General features: G+C 36.2%; 1 protein-coding gene across 1 annotated transcript in view; it reads right to left on the bottom strand.

The window, feature by feature from the left end:
- Window positions 1-25,808, bottom strand: part of UBR2 (ubiquitin protein ligase E3 component n-recognin 2) — a 55,599-nt gene that overhangs the window by 16,578 nt on the left and 13,213 nt on the right. Inside the window, 23 exon segments of the mRNA XM_036380003.2 lie at window positions 82-263; window positions 1,041-1,121; window positions 1,341-1,450; window positions 2,139-2,241; window positions 4,151-4,305; window positions 4,733-4,781; window positions 5,318-5,420; window positions 5,677-5,729; window positions 7,026-7,150; window positions 7,447-7,510; window positions 7,859-7,981; window positions 9,303-9,368; window positions 11,625-11,735; window positions 12,512-12,573; window positions 13,655-13,838; window positions 14,591-14,719; window positions 15,257-15,356; window positions 15,446-15,609; window positions 17,896-17,994; window positions 18,832-18,920; window positions 20,424-20,531; window positions 23,034-23,154; window positions 24,389-24,451. Coding sequence (XP_036235896.1) covers window positions 82-263; window positions 1,041-1,121; window positions 1,341-1,450; window positions 2,139-2,241; window positions 4,151-4,305; window positions 4,733-4,781; window positions 5,318-5,420; window positions 5,677-5,729; window positions 7,026-7,150; window positions 7,447-7,510; window positions 7,859-7,981; window positions 9,303-9,368; window positions 11,625-11,735; window positions 12,512-12,573; window positions 13,655-13,838; window positions 14,591-14,719; window positions 15,257-15,356; window positions 15,446-15,609; window positions 17,896-17,994; window positions 18,832-18,920; window positions 20,424-20,531; window positions 23,034-23,154; window positions 24,389-24,451 — 2,444 coding nt within the window.

Raw genomic sequence — 25,808 nt, 5'->3', positions numbered from 1 at the left:
AAAAGAGCTTTTTGAAGCGGTAACGATAGGACAATCTGAAGTAAACATTAATGAGAAAACATTTAAACAAGATGCCTTTACCTATTTTCATGGGCTCCAGAGGTTGAAGTATCCAGCTCCTCCAGAGTTTGCTGAAAGAGCTCTTTGTTTTCATTAATGAAGTGCCGTTGCATCTCAGACATCTGGGCCATGATCTTCTCCCTGCGCAGCCTGGCAATCTCAGCTTTTCGCTTCCTCTCCGCTTTGTCTTTATCACGTGAACTCTGAAATTGTATTGTTCACTCAGTCATTTCTGAAGCCTTGTTACAACAGATTATTTATTTTAGCTACTGCTATGTGTAACTTCTACTGACCTCAAAGCAATGAAAATCTCATGATAGACAAAAGAAAAGTCTACCAAAGAGTTATTTTGTGCCCTCTTTTCTTTAGCTTGTGTTCAATGCCAGGCCGAACTGCAGATCTAGAAAGGGGAGCCTCTTCCCCTCAACCTTTAACTACATTTTGCATTTCTCTTCCCTTTAAGCACTCCTAGGATAGAAGGGTAAGAGAGTGACATGTCTCATCTCTGGTGCTGCTCTCCCTCCCCAGCAGCTGCATTCCTCAATGGAGCACTACAGCGCTCCAAGGTCTGTGTGCAGTACCTAGAATGTCATGTCCAGCTACACACATTGGCAGAGCTTTTCTGGAATGATCTGCATGGTAAGAATATACAGACAACCATTTCTTTTAGTAACTTTCCATGGAGTCTGAAATTATGAGAGCAGCAGAAACATTTAATGCTGTGACTGTACTGCACACAATTCTATGGAGTAGAATTACAAAAGACTTGGAGATGACAATATATGAAACAAAGAAGCACAGCTTAGGGACTTTACCAAGAGGCTCTTCAAACCACTGAGTTTGATCTATAAACTGTGAGACAGATTTTCAGAAGTCACTGATGCTTCCCATGTTTGATTTAGAGCTACAATTAGAAATATAGTCCTTTGCTAGTCACCACCCAGACCTGTTCCAGATCAGCTCTTACAGATTGCTTTTACCTCCTCCATAATATTTCCTTCTGTCTCAACCACAGGACTTGAAGAAGAGCTTTCTCTTAGCTTTTTAATAGTATTAAAGGTCTGTAAGAAAAAAAAAAGGCTTTAATTTGTTTGGGTCATGAGAATACAACAATTATATACTATAATACTGACTATACAGTGTGAAGCATTGGAATCCATAAGAACAAAACTAGGTACAACAAATACACATGGGAAATAAGGAAATCATCCCAGTGTAACTAGCAAAGTTTCAAAAATCTCATTTCCATGATTTTCAGCGGTAATATAAAATATATTTACCTTCAATATCCATCTGATCATGTCCTTGTGCACTTCCAGATGAGGTGCATTTTGCAGTGTTTCTAGCATAGCTAGTATGCTAGGGGAGTTATTGGGTGCTTCTCCTGGTTCTGGGAGAAAAATTACAATGAGAATTGATTATGCAATTACTGGCAAATGAATCACTCACTAACATTAAAAACAAGAAACCCCAATGCCTGTTCAGCAATTGAAGAATTCCTTCAACAGACAGACACAATATGTAATTTTAATTCTCCCCCATTGCAAACCTTTTCATGAATAACTTCTAAATCCTGAAAAGTTTTGCTCACCGACTGTATTTTCTTACAAAAGAAATGCACTGTATGTACTCCCAGGCTGTTTTCATTTTGGGAACTGCCAATATTTTATTTCCCACTACTTTAAATGCAACTTCCATGTGTTAGCAAAACAAGAGGCATTAGTCAGATGACACAAAGGAGTGACAAGATTAAAAGACTATTTAAGAATGCAACTATGATTTTTGCAATTGCATCTGATCACATGCAGCAATCTTTATTGAGATGTCAAAGATATTAAGAATCAGATCTAGAGGGAATTACTCAACTTGTGGATTTCTCCTCTAGAAAATGCCCTTAGTGTTGTACCATCATAGAATCTACACAAGTAGAAAGCATTTATCTGTAGTCAACTTGATAACATTTTGATGCATAAATAAATATATTCTTCTGGTAAATACAATTTCAAAAGAATAAAATATGAGATCCTGGCATTTTCAGTTATTTCAAATTTGCTATACATTTGAAAAGAAAGGCATACTTGATATTTTCTGAGTGAAGGTAAATGTTACAACATTCTCCTCACTGAGATTCTCCAGATGTTGTTTTTCTTCTTGTAGTGCCATTCCAATCAAATGCAAAACCTAGGTAAAAATTACAAATTTTAGTTCTTTTCTTACATAATTCATATAATCTTGTTACATAGTTTAAGTAATTCATTAAGAAACAAGAAAGTCACGTAATACAATTATTTATTATGAATATATTTGAAGTTATTTCTGTATACAGAATTCCAAAGCTACATTACACAGGAGCAACAGTGTTTGTTTGAAACCATATAAAATCCATATTAAATACTTGCCTCTTTCTGTTTGCTGTCCTGACTAATGAGTGAGAAGTCAGTACTCTCATCTTTCTCCCTACCCCCTGCATTACTATTGCAAGTCTCAGGACAGAACAAGCACGAAGCAGACTTTAAGTCCTTTTTATACACAAAGTTAAGCAACAAAAAATTAAAATTTGTAAGTTAAATTTCTTCTCTCTAGAAACACATTATAAAATGTTGATTTTTAGGTCAGTGAAGAGCTGTAATCTCCTTGAACTTAAAAAATTTAATTACCCTATTTAGCACTATGATAAAATGGCATTTTGAAGCTGAGATACTTCATTCTTGGTGGCAAACTCTATCATGCTGCATCTGCCATTTCACAGCCCTATACAAATTGGCAGGATGCTCCAGACCCAAAGGTCTGCTGATGCCTGGAATCAACACTGACACCCATGTAAGGAAAGGATAATCACCTGAAAATTTGTAACACAACTAGTATGCAACAGGCCAAGTATCTACAGAAAAAGTGGCAAAACCTGTTGAGAGTCTTGAAGTTTTTTTAACTTGTTTTAATAAACAACAGTTAATTTCTCCTCAGTCAGTCGCATCTATTTAACAAGATCTCACTAGGTATGGGCCACCTCTTGCAGATATCTCATATGCACCTTTGCAAGTGCTTCCAAAACAAAAGTGGTTGACTTGGGGAAGTTGCAGTACAACTGCATGGCACCATCACAGAAAAATGCCACAAGTCTCTGAGCAAGTGACAGGTCCCTAATGAATTTCACAGTTTTGAGAATGGCTGAATTTTAGTTCAGTCAAAAAAAAAAAAAACCTAACCAACTTATTTTGTTCAAAGTTACTCTAAAACCTAGCATTCTTACATTACCTAAATGTACTACATTGTTGTGATTTATAATACTAATATATCTTTCCATTTTCACCTTTTTTTGTGTTATACATAACTGCTTATGTTAATTTAAACTTAGCTGTAAAAGGTAATATACACTCAATAAGACTGGATGTCAAAAAATTAATAGTTTCAAAACTGGGGTTTCATTGCAAAATGTTATTTAAAAATGCATCAATATTTTTAAAAAGTTTGGATTTGGACCTTAAACCAACAACTCTGCCCAATATAAACAGCCCCTGGATGGCAGTTTACTACTCATCTCTGCACATCCCAGAAAACGGTGATCATGACACCAAAATCTGCAATAACCATCCAGGTTTCAGAAGATCATTATAAATTGCAAGGAACAAACAGCTCAGTAAAGTTTTCAAAAGCGGATACATTTTCAAGTTAGAAAATTTTTTTTGTGCACTTTCATGGCTTTTTCCTAAAGTGATTTTGCCTGAACTGAAAATAAGCAAAGAACATCAAGAAAAAAATCAATGGCTGCTTAATATGCAACAACTCAGATTAATGGGTTCTCTACCACAAAAAACATTATTGCCCCTGATTCAAGCAGAATTCTTCCCTCTCGTGTGCATCCCATTAGAAATTTACCTGGGTCCTCCATTCACTTAAAAAATAAATTGCATCAAGAGGCAGAGGGGTTTCCCTAGTTTTGCATATCAGGAAATACCACTTGTTTCTCATTCACAGTATTCTGTATATCTCAGACACCAAGTAAACAACTCAAATCTATAAAATCATGTCAAAACGCTGTAATGACCATTCCTCCATTAGCATAAGCATTAGTTTAAATAAAAACCCATACCCTTTGCAGCATGGACTCTGACCAGGCATAGCCATTGTGCTCCACTGCCCACTGCAGTATAGTTCCCATAATGCAGAGCATGACATCAGACTGCAGGATGTTCACCAGGCTGGCAAAAAGTGGGCAGAAAGGAGGAAGAGCTGGTGGTGGGAGTGCTGAAAGGGAAATTGGTGTGTTTGACATTTCTCCAAAATTTGCAACACCCAATTAAAATGTCTGATTTAATAGAGCACCCCAAGGCAGGGGGGTGGAACCAGATGAGCTTTATGCTTTCTTCCAACCCAAACCCTTCCATGATCCTAAGGCAGAACACAGCTGCTTGATAAACAGTGCTACCAATACAGGCTGCACCACTCAGCATGCCTTGTAACAGAAAAGCCAAAGGAATAAACTCGTCAGAAGGCTGGTTCCATGATAAATCAGATCCCTGACTACAGCCAGGGAGACATAAGGGAAATTGCTTCATTTCTAACCAATTTCTACTCTAGCCCTGAATAGGCTGTTAGTTGGTATAAATGTCAGGGCAATACACAGCTTGATATGCGATTCCCTCTTCTCCCATCTCCTCTCAAAAATAAATACCTGTATCTTCTCTGTTCTGTCTTCTCAGCTTTCTCTGTGCTTCCTCTGCCTGAAAGAGAAGGAACATTGCCAGCATTACTCAAAATCTGTACCAATATAAAACTAATAAAAAAAAGCATTCATGCTTTACTACATTGTTACTGTTTCTTCCCAGCCTTAAATAAACATGAAAGCTTTCATATCTTTGCAGTGTGTCTTATGTTCTACTTGTAAAGTAGGGCATGCAACTTCAAAATTCATCTTTCCTCTAGAGCCAGCCTGGATTCTTTTCCTAGCATAAAACTGTAAGGCAAGTTTGAGCTAAAATGGCAATTTCCATAAAGGTAAGGGAAAATACAGATTGTTTCAAATACTTTCAGTAAAATAAGATGCAAGGGAACCCACAGACAAGCTCCTGAATGCCCACTGATTTCAACAGCTCTGTATGGGGCACAGAATCTAGTGGCACAGAAATCACTGGAAAATCTTGGGCAAATTCTCTAATATCCAGCTGGTAATACTTCTTCACAGAAGTAAGCTTTGGAAAAAGGCAAAGAGGAAAAAAAAGGCACAAAATAAGCCCCAGGAAGTTAAACTACTTGTTACCTTTGATTGCTCTGCCCTTGAAAAATGATAGAAATACAGATTGAAGCTCTTGGCACATTCTGGTTTCAATTCATACAGCCCTCTGCCTGTTAATCCAGGTTTCCTACAAAAAAAAATAAGAAACAAAACACTTTATGTCCACTGGTTCTTAACATCTGAGAATAAATAGTTACTAGAACAGCTAACAAACACTGCCTAACAGGCATTGTAGAAATTAAGTAACAGTATTAAGAATTCTGCACATGATTAAAGCCATGGGAAATCACCATGACTCAGCCCTCTCTGTTTCATTCTCTCATTTTCACTAATTGAGACATTCCATTTCTAAAGTTGAATCATTAGAATAAAGGGAAACATACTTGAAACATGCCACTTCTTCAATCACACTTTCCATCCCTGTCTCTCTGTTCTCCTACATGGAGTGAAAAGGCAAGACATTGTGTTACTGGAGTTCTTGGAATAAACACATTCAAATATCACACAACACTAGAGAAAGCATGCAAAATGAATGTAGTACAAAGTCATTTTAATGGCACTCAAGAGAACACTGAACCACATAACATGAAAATACACTCAGGAACACCATCTCTGCAAAAGGTTCTTTGAAAAAGTCATGCCACTCTAAGTGGCTCATTTGTACTGCTTTTCCCTGTCATAATGAACTCGGATGTAACAGTAGCAGAAGAAAACTCTAAGTTAGCTTGTTCAGCACATTTTTACAATACACAGCCAGCACTTCTGATTTCTAGGCCTTTAAATTGAAATAAATACTGGATAGCTAAAAAGACCTGTTACTGAAAAATGCTGACACAACCACAAAAGGCAGCATGAGACATCAGCTCAAATATGTAACAATACTTCACACACAAATTTTCTTTCTTTCAATATTCCCATCCCCTTCCACCAATGCATATTTCATTACAGTTACCAGGCCAGGGAAAAAGTATTTAGGACTGACAATATAATTTAGAACTCCAGTTTAAATCGAATTTGCTCTTTCATGCAACCCTAAATAATTCTTAAATAATTTTGAATTTTGATTTTTCAAATTGTTTCAGTTTAAAATATTTAGAAGAAAGTAAAATATTTCATAATTTATCATTAAAATTATTACCAGTACCGTAAAACATTAACTTTGGAATTTTGACTGTCTTCAAAAATAATTCTTAAAAGATTGCTTCAAAAATACTAAAAGGAGAAACGAAAGCAAGCTTTCATGTCCTACAGAAGTACTTATAATAGAATGAAGAAAAATTATTCTGTTCATGTAAATGATGCATTTATGTTACACAAGTCATAATACAGTGTCTGATTCCATGTCTTTTCACTTATTGTTAGGCTTTAAAATATAACAGCTTATATTTCTGCATAGTTCAAACAACCCACTTCCATACATCTAATTCAGGCTGTACAAGCAGCCTGCAGAGGCTGCTGGCCAGATGGCCTGATTAGAAACAGTATTAAAAGGAGAAAGGAGCTGAAGAAGCTCTCAGATTCCTGCCTCTTTCATATGTTGTTCCTTCTTTGCCTCTTTCCTACCTACCCTTGCCATCAGAACTATTAACCTGTACCCATGCTAACCTTGCTCTGAGCATAATCATGCTGCTCTCATTCCACATTAAGTGACATGGACTTGCATAAGACAATTTTTCAGCAATCAGCCTTATAAAGTGGAAGTTGGTTCTCCCCTCCATAGCCAGTGACTTACATCTTCAGGGAGTGCCTTCACCAATTCACTGTGAGCCATTGGCCTGATGCTCAGCTGATGGATGATCTCTCGCTTGATTTCATCTGTTGCATTTACCTGTCCTATTCCAGGGCTGAACCTTTCACCTGCAGAAATAAAATACACCTCTTTTTTTTGTTGTTGCTTTTAAACATTTTTTTATCTTCTTCTCTAAATTAAAGGCTGGAAAATAGGGTGTCTTCTGTGAAATCTTATGTTCACCCACCAGTGTTCAAAAATTCATTACATTGATCTGAGCTAGATCCAAGGCTTTTCTACTAGGAAAGAAGTCAGAGCTATAGGACATTCACAACAGAAGAAAACCTGAGATAGCAACAAAAAATTGCCCAAACCATTAAAAAGCCTAAATTAAAAAAATTAATTAAATATGTTTTGAACTCACCAATAATCATTATAATGAGGTATAGCATCTCTTCTATAAGAGTGTTATTTTGTTGAACAACATCCTGAAACAAAAAAAAAAAAAAAAAAAAAAAAAAACAAAAATTTTTCAATAATTATTCCATATGCTGAAAATACCTTTTCAGAGATTCAAAACATTGTCTGTTTTCACCCTTAATACTCCCAAACTGAGCTATGGTGAAACACAGTCATAAGTGCAAAAATAAGGCAACATTTTCTGATATTTACCTGTTTGACAGGTAAAAACATTTATGCATATTGCAAACTGGCCAAATGAAATTAAAATAGGCTAAGCTTTGCTTTTTTATCAAGAAATGTCTCAGTAGAACAGCATCTGATACACTTTGAAAAACAAAACTGAAGCTTTTCTATTGCAGTAGTGCATAAAATACCTTGTTAGTATTTTCTGTGCTAAATCTTTTGCCATAGTCTGGAGTACTGAAGATCTGATACAGTTCAAAGCGACTCAGCATTATCATCAGGAAGTGATTTGGATCCATCATAGACACACCTGTCTATTAAAGGAAAAAAAGATTATAAAGGGAAAACAGATTGGGTGTTATCACAGCATGTTTGTATATTTATATATGATGTTAACTGTATATTCTTTATAAAATTAATTCCTCTCTCAATCCTATGAATGAAGACTTAACATTGACATTTACACCCTTAGGACACTAAGAACAGAAGTGTAAGCCCATTTGACAAGCAGAATCCTATGCTTTATCAAGAATTTCTGATGCCCTTTTAAGGGCATCATGCAAAATATTCAGAGTTGCTCCTCCTATCTTAAGCAGTCTAAACAAACTTCAGTGAGACTTTTGTTTGGTTGTTTTTATCTCTAAAATTTTGTTCCTGCTAGCTTCTATTCTAGCAGGCATAATATTACTTAGTATATACCACTGAAGATTTTAACAACAAAATCCAATCCTCTAAAGAAAGGCTGAAGATTGCAGAGCAAAGCTTCCAAAACCTTCTTGGAATGAAAAATACTCAAGTTTCAATGCAGAACAAACACTGACTTTCAGAAATTTCCATTTCTGAAAACTACTGGCTGAAGTTTTTTCTGTTTATTAAACAAGGTTTGCCAATTACAAATACTTGTTGTTAGTTTACTATTGCTAATGGGACCATCTTTAAAACAGAATAAATTTCCAAGAAAGATCAAGGATATCTACCCAAATTGGCAGCTGAAAATGATCATTAAAAATCAGGGGCAGATCAAGCCTCAGGGAACTGTGTCTGAAAGCAGAAATATCTTGAGGCATGTTTATCCCATTGGGTATTGCTAACTCCAGTTAAGATTTGAGGGACTTCCCAAGAAAATATTTTGCTGTCCAGGTGAACTATGCACCCTGAGCTGCAAATTTTAGATTATATTGCTCTCAATGTGGAAGCATTGCATCTGTCATAGAGCTAAACAGACTGCCACATTTGCAAAATCTCTTCTGAAGGGGAAAACCAAAAAAATCAACACATACACTGACTGCCTTTCTGATACCACACAGACTCATGCAACTACCAGTACAGCACCACCCATTAGTTAAAATACTACATTCTTGAAGATATGGCATATATACACTAAACAGAAAATTCTGAACTTTCAAATTGTAGTTAAAAAATAAGTATTACAACCAATAGTTATTTCCTTTTAAAAATCATTCCATAATTACGTAGATAAAATAAGAAAATTGAAGTCCTTCCACAAAAAAAATAGACATTTTTTCTTTAAAAAGGTCCTGGTGAAGATAAACATAAACACAAAGACATCCTGAAAATATGTAAAAATACAACATTGAAAAAATTGAAAAAATGCAAACTGGTATACATGGTTACCTGAAGCATTACTATGTCCTTGTCAAACATCTCCCTCCTGCACTTCACATTATGATAGTAATAAATCTGAAAAAAATACCCAAAACACCACACCACAATCATTAACACAGATAATATTTCATCTAAAATTATTTTACTTCTGTAAAAAACAAACTTTGCTATACTGTGTTCATAAACAAAAAACGAATCTGTAATTTGAAAAAATTATACAATTTTATCTGTAGGCAAAAAGCTTTTTTAAAAAACACAAGACAATCATAGTTGCTGACTGCGTTGTAGTGATGCCATGTCTGAATTTCATAAACTTACAAGCAAAAATCTTTTTGACCTCTTTAGCTTATGTTTTAATATATTTGTTTAGCAATTAACTGTTTGACATTCACAGGAGAGAAAGCCCTTGCAGTTGAAGAAATGTTTGTTGTTCGCTTCATGAATTCCTCTTTAATCATTTGAGATACCATCTTTCAGGAATTGCCAGTGTCAGCAAAATGTTAATATTGTGACAGAACTATACTTAACCCAAACCATCCCAGGAAAAACTCAACAGCACTGAGCCAGGCAGCAGCAACACCACAATCACTGCATGGCACTGAAAGTAGGGAAAGTTTGGTTCTACCACAATAGAGGAAAAATAAATAAGGTTGACAAGTTTCTGCATAGGCCTGGAAACAAACTTCAGCATGCTAAAGTCTCCTCTAGACACACACCATTTCCACCAGAATTACATGAAGACAGCTAGGCATGCCTTCCCTTTCTTCTCTATCCTAATAATTCACACATATAGATGCCCATTCCTATTATCTGGGAAAGATCCAAAAGGAGCTGGCTGAACATGAGCTCTCCCCATAACCAAAATAAAGAGAAAGGACTTGCAGACTGTGGGAGTGAAGTTATCTCAACTAAATGAAGCTCTTAACTTCAAGATCCTGACAACCAGGGGAAATTAACACAGAGACTTATATCACCACCAAAAGCTATGCTGATTTGAAAACTTCCAGATTTGATGTGTATCTACAGCACTGTGGACACTGCTATAATTGTACATAACTAGAGTTCTTTTTGCTGTAATGACAAGGACACCACCTTCTGAAGACCCTTCAAGGGTCAAGAGGTGTCAGAATATAATATATTTGAGCAGCTTAATTCAGTCTCCTAGTAGATATACATCACAATTATCTAATGGAGATGAGGGCTGACAGGACTGAAGGAATTTTCTTGCAAATAAATCAAGTTAACACCTCACAGAATTACACCCTATTCCTGTTGTAATCTAAGTCTTGCTGAGAAAATCACTTGAGACAATCACCCTGGTGGGTGGTACTGACACCACAGTACCCATTTTATAGCTGCTATGCTTGAAACACCTAATTTATACAAACATTGAGAACATAAGTTTAGAAATTAAAGTCTCCAGAAGTATTATAGCTAAAAGCCAAGAAACACTTCGTTCTACACTGCTTCTAATGCTTCTGTGGGGTCTTTGGATTTCATCTACTTTATAAATATAAATAGCCATAATACCATAATGCTGCATATTTTTATATCTGAGACACTTTTATGTGGAGGTGATAAATGCATTACCACGGATGCGCAGATCTAATTCTGCACTTCCAACTGCTGCTGCACAGTACACAGTAAAAAAGCCAGGAGTCATTAACTGCAGTAATTAAAAGTCTACACACTGAGCACTAAGTTCAGTGGCTACTGCAGCAGTCCTGAAATAAAAAAGCAACTTTTGACTAAAAAAAATCCAAGACTAGTTTAAAAGCAAAAATACTCAAATGATGCCAGTGCTGATAAAAACGCCTACCTCAAGCTGCCTTCCATAAGACTGACATAAGTCAAATTCCAAATCAGTACAGAAACAGAAGGTTTTGGGGTCTGAAAGACCAAGAGTTCCCTCCATACTCCACACTGGTGAGCTTCCACCTCGAGTGCTGTCTCCAGTATTGAGCCCATCACTTCAAGAAATACAGTGAGGTTCTTCCAGGCAACCAGCAACAGGACAAGAGAACACAGCCTCAGGTTGTGCCAGGGCAGGTTCAGGGTTGGACATTGGGAAGAATTTCTTCATGGAAAGAGTTGTTAAAAATTGAAAAGGACTGCACAGAGAGGTGGTGGAGTCACTGCCCCTGGAGGTGTTCAAGAAGCGACTGGACATGGCCCTGAGTGCTGTGGTCTAGTTCACAAGGTGGTGTTTGGCCAAGGGTTTGACCCAATAATCTCAGAGGTCTTGTTCAACCTAATTGATTCTGTGATTCTGTGAAATTATCCTGAGAGAGCTATCAGAAAAGAGTGATTCTACAGCTACTATGCACTTACCTGATTAACAAGAGAGAAGCCATTCCTTCTCCACATCCCTGCATGCACTTGGGCACATAGGACTAGGCATCGTAGAGGATGTTCTATTAACATGGGTGGGCTAAGTTCACTCTGCATTAAGAAAATGCAATATTTTGATGTATACAGAGAAAATAATAGAAAATGGGACTGAAATGAAGGAGGATGATATTTGAGATCATTGAAATATTTGGGCACTACAAAAGGCAGGCAAATCCAACAAACAAGTTAGATGAACCTACTCACAATCTTTCAAATCATTGTTAATCACACTTACATTCTGTCTTTGCTCCACACAGCCACTGCACGAGGGCTTTAGTTTATTCCTAAAGTCAGTAGCTTTCATATTTTAAAACATCAACACCAGCAATTTAATAAAACTGCAATTTCATTTATTTCATTCAAAGGTTAAGTACTACTTCTTTCCAAAGACATTGAAATTTCTTCTCCCAGTTAGGTTTTGTGCTCTTTCATTTCACCTTTTTTGACTACCCCTTAAAGAAACAGCATATCAATAAGAACAGGCAGCAGGCAAGAAAGAGCTGGGGAAGAAAATTAGAACCCAGCCCAAGGAGAAGAAATCAGATCTTGCCTGGGGTTCCTAAAAACAGTTTCTATTACAAAAAGGAGGTTATGCAACCTGAGTCTTAGTTACCTTAGAGAGCAATGCTGCCTGTCTATGCTCTAGTCATGAATATCTAGATATCAATCTTTTAAAAGGTAATTTTATATACTAAAGATATTCTCTCTGAGTAGAATTCACAGTACAAAGGCCCTTTGTTTTATTTAATATCACCCTGCATTTACATGACCAATTTCATGTTCTGCATGAATTATATTTAATGAATATACAACATTTAATTACATACCAGGGGTAGCAGCTCTGGAAACTTATATGCCACTTCAGTTTTACTCAGCAAAACATGCAAGCCTGCAAAAAGACATGAAAAAACCATACAGAACATTACATACATTATTTTATGTGATTAAAACAGGACAAAAAAGGTCATCTGATTTACTCGCAGATCATTCTTCCAGACACAGTGACAAGTCTCCAGATTTATCACCTTGGAGCTACACAGTTATTTCCTGAAGAAACATATTACAAAGAATACATTGAAAGAGAAATGAAGTTTTCCCTTTGTATCTGTATAAGCCTTGCAGTACAAGTGAGATTTTTGCCTATTTTTGACTCTGTCATGTCCCCACAGTGAGAGCCAAGAGTCCTTGGTCTGGCAGGACAAACAATCAACAGCAGATACCTCATCATTTTTATCAGACCTTGGTGAGTTTATAAAATACCTCAGGAACTAGAATAAAGCCCCCACAAAACACATGAAGGTTTTCTGGTTTGCTTTCTTTTGAAGTCAGAAGGACTTTGCTCAAAGATTCAAATATTCAAAGCCATTTGACACTGAACTGCAATAATGAAGTGAAAAAGGTAATTCTTAGGTAAAGTGCCATGGCACTTTACCTAAGAATTACCTTTTTCACTTCATTATTTGTGAATTTATTTTTATCGCATTCTTTCTGATTCTGTAAACTAAAATTCATAAAGCTTTTTTCAACACAACTGCTGAAGAAGATAGGCACAATATGAAGAGAAAGACATAGCTCAATTTTCTGGTGACACATCTGTGTTTGATAAATATGTTCTCTAGCAGAATGTTGATTAGTCTATTTAAGCTGACAGCTAAACATATTCCCAAACAGTCGACCACAGTCCACATTTTGTCCCAGCTCTTTTGCATCACTCAACTGGCAAAAGCAGCAGTAGCTGCCTATATTACAAATCCAAGGGCATGAGACAATCTCCCCCAGCCTGAATGATAACAAGTTTTCTGGTGATTGAGAACATCTGGCCTAGAAGTTACCAAACAGCTAGAAAATGGCCACAATTAATTCTATTCAGGCCTTAAACAATGCTTGTTTGTGTCTTCATGTACAAACAAACACAAATCACACCTACAGAACATTTTTCATTTCCTGAAATATTTTTCAACTGTTCATACCTGCAAGTAAACGAGAAACTGGGAGGTGAATGCTAACTTTTTCCTGAGAAACGCAGTATCTGATGGTCTCAACTGAATGTCCACACATACTGAGGACAATAGGCTGTTCTCCATCAGTAAACCCACTATGACACTGCATCAACACAGTCAGGCATTTCTTGTAAGCTTCAATCAATACTTTTTCCTAAAAGAAAGATTGCAGTTTAAAGAGATTATGAAAAAACCACAGCTCTGAAAAATAATACAGACAACATAATAAAGACCCTGAAGGGTTTGCAATTTTTACCTTTAACAACAGTCCTGTAAAATTAATATAAGGAATCCAGCAAAAGAGTCAAGTTAAGGAGGGCACAAACTGCAAAACTCGTACTGGTATGTCTGATTAGAAAAGTACACACTAGTATGTTGTTTGGGTTTGGGTTTTTTTTGTAATTATTATGGTAACTTTCTGAGGAATGGTCATGCTAGGTTAGTAAAAACTGCACATTAACTACCAGTAACAGGTTAAAGCCAGCCTCAATGTTCAGGTATTCCAGGATCACTTATTCTACAGTTGTATTTTACCATGCTCAAGTTCTGAAATCCTGAAACACTTAGGGAGCAGAAACATGATTTATAATCAAGCAGTATGTGGTAGACCCAGGGCCTAGTCCTCCATTCCCTCCTCTTTGAAAATTATAACCTGATAGATTTGTGATAATCACAATCTTCAGATGTGTGACAAAACTCTCTGCAGTATTTGCAAAAGGCTTAACCATGTTCTTATGAACTGGTCAGTAAAAACCAAACTTGTGTTTAAATACAGTAAAGATTTGCATTTTCTCATAGAAGATGCCCTTGGCTTATGGTGAAGTTGTGTTTGGGTAAATTTTTACATGTATTAATATTTGGGTTTCATCCCTGTTCACACAGAAAAACAACTCTGAAGGAACTTACATCTAATGCACACCAGTCCTGCATCATTGAAATAACAAGTGTTAATTTCATCTGCAGTGTAAATGCTGCTTCCCACTCTGGTTCCATTTCAATGTGTTGTCCTACTTGACGAGTTATTGGATCCATACCCTAGAATAAGAAGAGATTACACATTTCAACAATGTATCACTGAAATACAGTGACAGCATTAGCAGAGGTATGAGACAGTGCTTAGCTATCCTTATAAACATATTGTTGCTGCAACAGGTAAAAAGAACCTTGGGGGAATGAAAGGGAATGAAACCACAAATGAAGAGGTTTATTTGTGCATCAGGAACAATTTATTCCTCAATACAAGGAGCAACTCTGCTGACACTTAAGATGAACCAGATTTTGCTCACAGAATTAATTGTCTTGTCTGCCTCTACAAGTGCAAAATATGCCCTAAATTACACTTCTCATTTTGAACTGCTCTTCCTTTCTATTGTCCTCTACAACAACATTTTAAGAAGCGAGGCACGATGTTATGTTTTAGGAAAATGCAATGGCTCCAAAAGTGATACTGCACTGAAGTTATAAAATGAAGATTTTATAGCTTCAGTTATAAAATTTCTTCTATTCTGACATCATAATAGCTAACTTCCTGCTTAAATTTTGCCCAATTTTGTAATTCACAGATTTACGTACCTGCATACATTTGAGTAATTCTAAGAAGGCATCAAAACCCTCGAGGAACTTGCGTCTCAAGTCATCTGACCACTCCGTTGGCTTACTTATCAGCACGTACCTGGGAGATTAGAAAGATGCAAGTGTTCATTTTTGATTTTTTTTTAAACTCCTCAGTTTCTCAAATCAGCACATAGTTAGCATACTTACTTGAGATCCAAAATAAGGCTCTGGACACGCCTGAATTTGAAAGCCTGCAGAGCAGTGTAACGTTCAAACTGAAACCTGCCTTGGATGTCACGGTGCCTTAAGTGGTCCATGAAAGTTTTGATGATAGTGGTCATGAGATTCTCTTCTGTTATTAGCATTCGAGCCTATGCCAAAGTACATTGAAATTTGCTGTAATTAACAGGCACAGCTAACAAGATTTTCACACTGCACCATGAAGTTTATAAAATACATTATTTTTTTTAATCCAAAATAATTACATCAATAATTAGAACAGAACACAGAAAAGCACTCTTTTCACAGAATCACAGAAGACAAAAAAAAGGAATCTAGTAAAGAATTATCATAAGCCAGATTTCTTTTTTCAGATCCTTTCTGTACAGAAGGCTGTCTATGGTAAGGCCCCTGCTAACCTATATAATTATGGCACAAGACATGTTATTATATGTCTTATAATTAACTTGTACCTCCCTTTAAGTATGTGTTGTCTCCTCTCATACAGTTTGAGCCCTTTAGGGGAGTGACAGCTCTTCTGTTTTCTGTTTACAAACTGTCAAGAGCTGTGGTAAGCAGAGCCTCTTCTGAGCCAATAAGAACTGCACATGCAATTTCCACATGGAAATTTCATTAAATAACCTCTAATTTTCCTCAAGGTCTACTGCATATATCCATGTGTTGCATGAAACAAATCAGCAAAGTCTGACAAAGATTGTCTTCATCACCCAGCCTAACCTAAGCCAATTTCACAAGAGAGGAGGGGGCACTAAGTTACTGCCAGCTCCTCCTCATGAACACTTCTACAATTCCCCCATTCTGTTGGTTAAACGGGATGAGCCTTGCAATCCTTGGATCTGGCTAGCAGACTCAACAGTATTGGGCACTCTGATCTACCACAATGACATTGTGGCTCTTGACTAGAGCTTCCAGGTTCTGCAGCTGTTAATGACAATCCAAAATAGTTTCTAAAATGCTACTGCAGTGGGGGAAAAGAATCTAATGATTAACATTTTCCTCCCAAAAAATCATCACCAACAGGGCTGTGCATCCACCCTCAAACCAAAAAACCACAGTTCCTTGAGAGCTCAAACTCTTAAATTACAGTTTAAAATCAGTTGAAAATGTTACTGGAGGATGGTGGGGTGGTTTAAACTCTTCAACTTACTCATTTAGTTAAGAATGAGTGGCTATAAATATATTAAACAATAATACTTAGTTCATGTGATAGAAGCTTATCACAATTACTTTCATGTCGTCAATCTATTCTATCACTCTGCACAACAGTCAAAATGCACTTGCTTTGCTTTTTTTTTACATGTTTTTAAAATAGAACACGTACAAAAGGGGCACTGTAATTACTCTGCCGTGGGAAATGTTTGAAATTACTTTTTCAAAAAGTAATATTGTTCCACCCCATCTGCCAAAGGCAAAAATACCATAATCATCTGAATCCATTAGTTGGTTAAGTCTAACTGTAAATCTGAATACTGGCAACATTCTTACTGAAAGCATCATAATTAAAAGAGGCAATAAATATTGTCCTGAATCATGGGAACAAAATCTTGAGTTCCTGTTGAATTCCCATGAATATCATCCATCCCTAAGAAATTGAAGAAGTTTGCTCAGTATTGTGATTGCCATGCTCCTATTGAATTTAAAAGCTCAATGAAGCTTATTAAATTTGGGAGGATTCAGAAACATTTATTTTTTTAAACAATTCTGGGTATGAAAATCAGACTTTTATTCCAGTACAGCTTCAAATTTTAATTTGTCTAGTTCATAATACAAGCAAAGACAGGCTTAAATGGAGACTGGAAAAAAAAAAAAAGTTTCCCAAACAAACTGGTGAAGGAACTGGTGAAGGACCAGCAGATTTGGTGAGCTGGGAGAAGTCACAGTGCTTGTAGCACCAAAACAAAAGTTAACTGGAAATCTAAAGAAGGAGACTCAAGTCTTGAGTCTCAAAGTACCCAAGGAAGTAGGGAGTGTCATGAGACAATTCTTGCTTGCACTTGTGTTGATTGGAAAATGAACATAAAGTGGATCATTTATAAAACTGCACCAGAATGGTGCTCTGAGACCGTGATATGCAAACCATAAAATAGACTTCTACAAACAGTAAATGTGGCTCAGTATGATGAGAAATTTAAATGTTAGGTGTATGTATCTCTAACTAAATATGAAAGTACCTTTCTAAAAAAAAGTAAAAGAAAAATGTAAAAAGAAAAACAGAAACACCCAGCCCACTCTGGGAAGCCAGTCTGGAACTTCCCGATGTTGAATGCTTTAAGTTCTAAACCCCTAGCAATGTATGCAAACAGTCTGACTGTTCTGCATTTCCACAGTAATGTTAAAGAAATCTGCAGCCTTGATTTATGAACCTTGAGAGGCTTTTAACAAATAAAGATTTCCTTTTTTGGTCTTTTAGTACTTACAAGAGAAGGCACTGTGAATATCTGTATCGAGAGGTCAGCAATTGAGAACTCTCTGTCGTGGTCATCTTTCATAAAATCACTCTGCAATCGCTCATAGTTCTATTAAGAAGGAGGCAAAAAAAGGCAAGGAGTGCCAACTATCAGTTTTTAAAAGAAAGACAGGCACTACTCACCAGAGTAGGTACAGTGAAGAGTTGGACAGACAGAGCAGCCACCGATACTGCCCGTTCGTGATCATCCTCCATATAATCTCTCTGCAACTGCCGGTAATTCTAAACAACAAGGGGAAATTCACCTCTAATCCACACTGACCTGATTTTTTAACTTAAATGTCTGCTCTGGGAAACTTTAATGCCATGAAAAAGGGAAGAGTAGCTCTAATGGATTATTATTACGGTATTTTGTACAAAGAATATGACAACTTAATCTGCTCACATGTGAGATCTATTCACTCTCATTTTCACAATAAAGGCTACTATTTTATTTTCTACTCAAGAGTCTGCAGCAGAGTGAGCAGAATTTTGCAGTGCTGATTTAAAGCATTTCGAATAACAGTTACTGCAGAAATACTAATCAGCGTGACTGAATTTCAGCACTATTTCTAAGCAGTGCGATAACAGCTTACACCTCAACAATGAGCAGTGATTAGCTCTTAAGAAGTGATAGCCTGCATAGCTGATGGTGAAGACAAAAACATCTCAACTGCTTTAGTTCTGGGGTGTCTGAAAGGCCATTTCCTTCCCAAGAGATGAGATGCCATTATAACTAATATACTGAAGAGCAAAATAAGATTTCCAGCATTTAACTTCAAGTTTTCACTTCCATAAAAAGGAAAAAAAATTGAGTAACAGTTCATTTAAATCACTGTATGCTAACTAGACTCTCTTCACTAGACATTTTTAGCATTTAATGGCTCTTTGTAAGAAAGATACTTACCCTTGCAAAGCGGATAGCAAAAAGTTTCTTGTATTTCAAATCCATAAGAAGACTGCTCATGAATAACTGGTGATACACATTTCTAGCTCCTGCCAACAAAAATGAATGAAATATTGCATGTCACTATTTTCTATCAACATATTATGGAAACATTCAGAAAAGTAAACTTCTACAGAATGAGGTAAATGTGCACCTCAGAGTAGAAGCTGCTTTGATTAAGTCTGTAAGGTGGTAGCAAAGGATAAAGAAGAATAACAAATCAAAATTCTTCAAGAGGCATTATTTATTACTCCTGTATGAGATAACGCCGTTGAATGTCATCAAATATAAGGGAAGTCAGCAAAACAAGAACAGAACTCTGTTCCTTCACAGGATAAACAGGGGATTTAGATGGGAAAAGAAGAGAACACTATTATGAGAAGTCTTGGGAACTGCAACAAATTTTCCTAGTTGTGAACATCTCCATAAAATAATACCTAAGCTATCTCTGAATTTCTAGTCTGTCTGGACAGCATCCCAGAGAGTATTATCAATATAAATTACATTCATCTCTATGTAGCTTGGAAACAAATGCACATATGCATCATTTCTTCTGTAGATCACTTTTAAGTCAAAAGCCATGACACTATTTCCTTAATGCAGAGAACTATGGAATATGAGAAAAAGTAGAGAAATATTGATGTCAAAATAGAGATGCAAAAGTTACTCCTTGCTTACATGAAAGACATTAACCTAAAAAAACCTGTCATTAAAAATGTTGTAATTCTCCACAAAAGCACTTTCACATTACAAAATTTGCAGCACCAGGACTTTTTTCTCAAGACAAAGGTATTAGATAAAGAAAACCTAAAATAATAATTTTCTCCATACCACATCCACTTTCCACCTTACTTCTTACTTATTTTATTGGTACTCCAAGAAGCTCCCCAGGCAATCATATTGCATCATTCCCTACCTGTTCTTTGTGCATCTCTTTCTTACACATGGCCTTACACACCCTTGCAGGATATCGAATCAGACAGAGAATCGATGATGGAATCGAAACTAACTACCTCACCTTCCTCAAAATTACAACTTTTTTAGCTAATTCCATTATACCAAACAGCCTCTCAAAGTTTCAAGAGCTCTAAAACAACAGAACAGTAATTTTTACTGAATGTTCTCAGAACGCTTAAGAATACCTCATGAACACAAACACAAGTCAAAGCAGAAAGACTCTGCCTTATCCTTTAAAAATAGGCATTTTGGTAGATATTAAACGGATGCTGAGATCCTATAAAGCAGACAAACCCCAATTTCTCTATCACTCAATTTCCATTAGCTATCACGATCATCTGCATATATCAAGTCAGTTTTAATTTCAGACCACTTTGAAAAATTAGACCTAAAACCAGCCCCACTCCAAAGGGTCTCTGTATGTTCTCGTCTTAAATACACTTGAGAGTGTATCATGAAGGGAGAGATTGTAACCAATTAGGCAAAATTATCCATAATACACCACAGTAAAAATGATCAAACATTAGCAGATACAATAAAAGGAAAACTTAGGCATAGCATTCTCTAGCATTTTCCAGAGCTTTGAGAAAACTCACCTTTCCACAGTTTAGAATCATACAGCATCAGCTTATCTACCAGAGAAGAATTTTCACCATCTGGCCCTTCTTGCAAACCAACCTGACACAATATCCGGCGAAGGCCATCTTAATGAAGAGAAACGTGGTACAAGTTAGTTACAGCTCAAACACAAATGTGTTATTTTGACATCCTGAAATTTTCATACACCACAGAAGCCCTCACACTGCCCCCTTTTTCACAACAACTGAATAACAGCACTCATATTTTGCTGATACAAACATAAATATTTCACACCTTGCAAGTTTCACACTAGCCTTATGGAACACAGTGAAAATCACCAAACGCAATGATTTGGTTTAAAGTTATCAAATTAAAATGTGCTTCCTTAAAAATGGATAACTAAAATAAGAAACAGCCTAATTTCCCAGGGTTTAGTTTTCCTGATTAGACTCCTATGAAAAGGAAAATATAATTAATATATTAAATGACTAGTATATTCATGCTATCATTTTAAGGCTTCTCTGCATCTTTTTTCCTAATGGAAAGAAGCAATTGTAATTATATGAACATGTAAGTCATATGCCTGCAGACAAGCCTGCATCTGAAACACAGCACAGCCCAGACATGCTCCTGTTAAGAATGTTCAACCTGGCATTGCACTGCAGGAAATGTATATTCCTGTAGAACTATGGGACTTAGAGAGTCCTTACTTCCACACCCTGCTTGGCATCTCAGCTCCTCAGGCAGAGTGGGCAGTGGCATGGTGCTGTGTACTGTGCACCATGTGCTGCATGGTGCAGTAATATGCATGTTAAGAACCCCTACAGCAGTTCGGGGTTATTCCTTTTTGCCTTGCAGAGTTCAATGCCAACTACTGTTACGAAGGACAATAAATTAATACAAACTACTGCATTGTTCAGCAATTGTCAAATAAGACACTTATTCCAGAAGAAGGGATATTTGCTAGGAAGGATGTAGTGGTCAAACTTCTGACTAAGTTCCATAGCAAGGTTTTTCTGCTGGTTTTTTTTTTTTTTTTATGACAAGAATTTGTCATTCCTTTGACAGCAATCATCCAACCTAACTTTGGTACAGCAGAACATCCCTCTACCTGTCCCTCAGCCATTGTTCAGGGACATTTCAGTGTAACCACCCAAGCAGCAACTCAATCCCCCCATGTCACAGATGAAGGGTAACAGACTGTTTAGAAGATTGAGCAGAATTGAGTTGCTTGGGTGTGTTTGGTAAAAAGCTAAGGGAAATCACCTCTTTCTGAAGTGTATTTCACAAAACCAGACTCAGAGTACAAGATTACATCCCAAGACATGGAAGCAGTTCAAGTAAATGAGGCACACTGGTCACAGACAAAATGTATGTGTGCTGTTTACAAACAACCATGCCTTTTGCCTTTCTGAATCATAAAGAACTCAGCATTTAATGAGCTGAACTCTTCAGAACTTCAGAAACACTACATACACAACTCAAAATTCAGTACTTTCTTCTGCAATATGAGACATGAATGACATATTCAAATAACCTTTTTGCCACTGTCATTTAGTGCTGAAAATTAATGACTGTGGCACTTGGCACAAATGATGTGGAGCAACACTGGGCTTAAAATAGGATAAGGATAAGAAAGACAGTGCCTGCCTACATGTTTCACTGAAAGGAAAATTTCCCACAAAAGGAAACTTTCTTCATCACTCCAATCTACTAATCCATACTGTTCAGAAGTTTGATTTACTTATCTTTAAAATTTAAACATAAACGACTTATGTTTCAAAAACGAGAATGTTATAAAGACCCTGTGCAAGAAATCTTGGTTTTTCAACTATCAGTCTAATAAAACATACAGTCTCTGAAGAAATGATGCAACCATGCAGAACATATGTGCAATATGAAAGCTGAGTGTGCTTTGCTAATACTTCTTGCTAACATTTCTAGATTAAAAAAATACAAATTGCAAGGGAGTCTGTATCTACATTTCTCCATATCAGCAGTTTGTCACTTTTCCTTTTATTTCCTCCCATACCCTACATCTTATGATTTACCAAGACAAAGGGGGAATGAAGTCAAAACAAAAACTGAGCATTCCCATAAATTCTGATACTGTGCTTCTTGATTCCTTTGAAGAAACCTCTTTTAAAAAATTTGATTAGGACTTTGTCAGCTTTTATACTTACCAAAACCCTCCACAATTCACTGCATTTTCTCTGTTCTACTTAGCAAAAAATCTGAAGCAATCGCTTTCATCTACATTCATCAAATTACTTCTGAATAATTTTGTTTTATCTAATCAGACAGGTTATTTTCAGCTTACTGCATTCATTTAAAAAGAAGTAGGGACTGAAAAAATAGCTTTTTGGCATACTGCATTTGACAGCAAGTCTCAGCTTCTGTTCAACAGCAACTAAACAGAAAAGACTATGTAAGACTGGTAGCACTTTCACATGGAAGTTAGAATTCAGAACAGAACTCCAGTAAGAGAAAATAAAATGAAGTCTGACAAGTTATTAATAGCTTTGCCTTATACATTACATATCTCAAAAAGGAAGACAAAATTGCTTCAGAAAATCAGCTCCTCTCAAATATTCTCTATCTTATCTCAAAATATAAATTTTGCCCACCTGAATATCCAATAACACTGCCAAGCCAAGTTAAGAGCTTCAGACCAAAGCTCTGATGGGCAACAATAGATGAATGCATAACTTGCACTTTCAATGGCTTTGTCTGACGACTGGTATTTCTCTTAAAAAGAAAAGGAGAAAGGAGGCAATGCATATTTAAGTGAGGACTGGTATATACTTCTATACAGAAATACAGCATTCCTGTGATTAAATCCGATAATTTATAATATTCATACATATTCTAATTACTAACACCTACATAACAAACCCAAAAAAGTGCATTTTGTTTATCCTATTAATATTTGAAGGACCTTATTATGCAATACCAGCATATTTAGGTCAAACCATTTTCCACTCTTGGCCTGTTATCAATGCTCACACTGATCTGCTGCATTTTACTGATAAGCACTCCCACGTTCAACCCAAGACAGCCATGTGTGTTTATCCCTCTCAACATGACAGGCAAGTCACACTGCAGCCCATCATGGAAATTGACTGAGCACAGACTATTTTCAAAACCACAAATTAAATACACAGAGTTAAAATAAAGAATTTACACTCATCTATGTGTTAGAAAGCATAATAGTTAGATGTTACACATAAAAGCCGTTTGTTCTTTGCCTGCATGGCCAGCAAGTTAAAAATATTGCACAGCATTATCCTAGAAAATATAGTAATGCTTTCAAAATATCTTCAATAGTTAAAGAACAGTAACTCTAGTTGCAGCATTTGCTTTTCATAAAAGGTTGCAGTATCATACATAAACTATTTCATGTGATTAAGTACTGCACTGCAGCAGTTAAAAAAATAAAAGAAAACATTCTCACATTTTTACATGGAAGAATGTTGCAATATATAGATATTAATATACATACATATATAAATGCATAGATGCAATGAAAGTATTTGCAGTTTCACACTTGGACTCAATCAGTAATAATTTCCATAACTGTTGCTGTGAAAGACATAAGTAACTTCACACTATGGGAGAAAAACTGTAATAATTTAACTTCACTGATCTGAACTAGCATGTAATTCTAAAAGATACATTCAAAGTTCCTGTCAACATCTGTTTTATGAAGAAAAAAAATTGCCTACAAACTTCTTTTTAAATAATTATTTTGGGTGTTAGGTAGGCCGTAGTAGGAAAAAAAAACCCAACAAAAGATCAACAACAACCCCATAAACCAGTATTTTTATACCTCTACTGTATTGTAAATAGCATCTCCAACACTTTGTATCATTAAAATATAATGAGTTGTTACAATAACAGTATCACAAACTGGGTAGCAAAGCCTCCTTCTGCTTAAGAGGAGGCAAGTGAGGAGATAGCATCCCTTAACCCCACTACTTACCACTATTACTGATTTTGCCTGATCACAGTACTGGAAGTCTCCATATCGAACAGACCTACGGCCCTGCAAATTCAGACAGATGTAACATTACCATCAGCTCCTAAACAGGGAGTCCCAATTCTGTGTTCTACGTTTGTATAAAAAACACAGTAAAAGCTTCAGATACATGCTAACTACTCTGCCTTTCATGCTATTTTCACTTTCTTAAGTACTGTATATAGTTAGATACTTGGATTTCCCAAAGGCACCCTGTACTTTTAAAAAGAAAATAAAATTGTATCATATATTCATTTACCTGTTACATTAAGTTTTCTGTGTTTTCTTTCCCTTGTTGTTAGGATGAACAATGAAAAGAACTACACTTCTTTTATTAAAATACTGAAAACATTAGTACAAAGGCATTATTCATTAGTTTTGATATAACTTGAAGATATTTCAGGTATTTCAGTGCCTTTAAAAAAAGCAGATATTAAAGTTAACTGGTCTTTTAAACATACAATTGAAGCACTTGTTTTATTCCAAAAGAAGGTTTTCAGTCTTTCTCTACTGTCAATCAACACATCAAAATAGATAATTGATTGAATTTATAGTGTATTGCAGACTGGAAAACTCACGGGCACTTTAGATCTGATGCCAAATCACTGCTTCAGGCATAACATTCTCATTTCTTCCACATACATGCTCATCTATATATGCATTCATGTATGCATTTGGAAGTAGAAGGCATCAACAGTAGGAAATTCTGAGTGTATCCCTCAACACACAGCACATGCTCAGGTCAGCTCATATTCAGGGATCAGACGTGATTCCTTTGGTTACCACAAAAGATAGAGCAGTGATAACACAAAACCAAAATCTAGTTCAGTGTTAAGTAATACGAAGTGGTTATATTTCCTGCTCCACTGACCTCCCTGAAGTACTTTAACCACACAAAATGACATTCCCATTGCCATTTGGGAAAAGATTTAAAGATTTCCTCCCCACACCAAAACCCCAAAAATAGGAACAAGCCAATAAGCCCAAATAAAAAGGACACTTCTTTCATGTCAATCTGTGCTTACAAACCTGTAAGCACAGGTTCATTGCAAAAATAAAAAGTTGCAGTTACCCAATGAAGTATCACTTTCCTTAAAAAAATTAACATCAGCCACACTACAACACAGCTGACAGAGTGCTTCTGAAACTGAAATACTAGTTACAATTATATTCAGCATATAGTGATTCTGAACTCACTGTTCCTCCTAAAAACTGTGTTAAATGCTTTTATCTCTTCCTACCACTGTAATCTGACAATTACGAAAAAGAAAATTAAATTACATTTAAAAAAGAAACTACAAATCATGAACAGTTCCACAAGCACCAGAAAAAAAGCAGTCAGTTATGGATTTTATCCCTCACACTTAACTGCTGTTATTCTGAG

This window comes from Molothrus ater, chromosome 3 (assembly GCF_012460135.2).
Source record: "Molothrus ater isolate BHLD 08-10-18 breed brown headed cowbird chromosome 3, BPBGC_Mater_1.1, whole genome shotgun sequence".
Lineage (NCBI taxonomy): Eukaryota > Metazoa > Chordata > Aves > Passeriformes > Icteridae > Molothrus > Molothrus ater.
The sequence above is the reverse complement of the archived record's forward strand: the minus strand, read 5'-3'. Positions and strand labels throughout refer to the sequence as shown.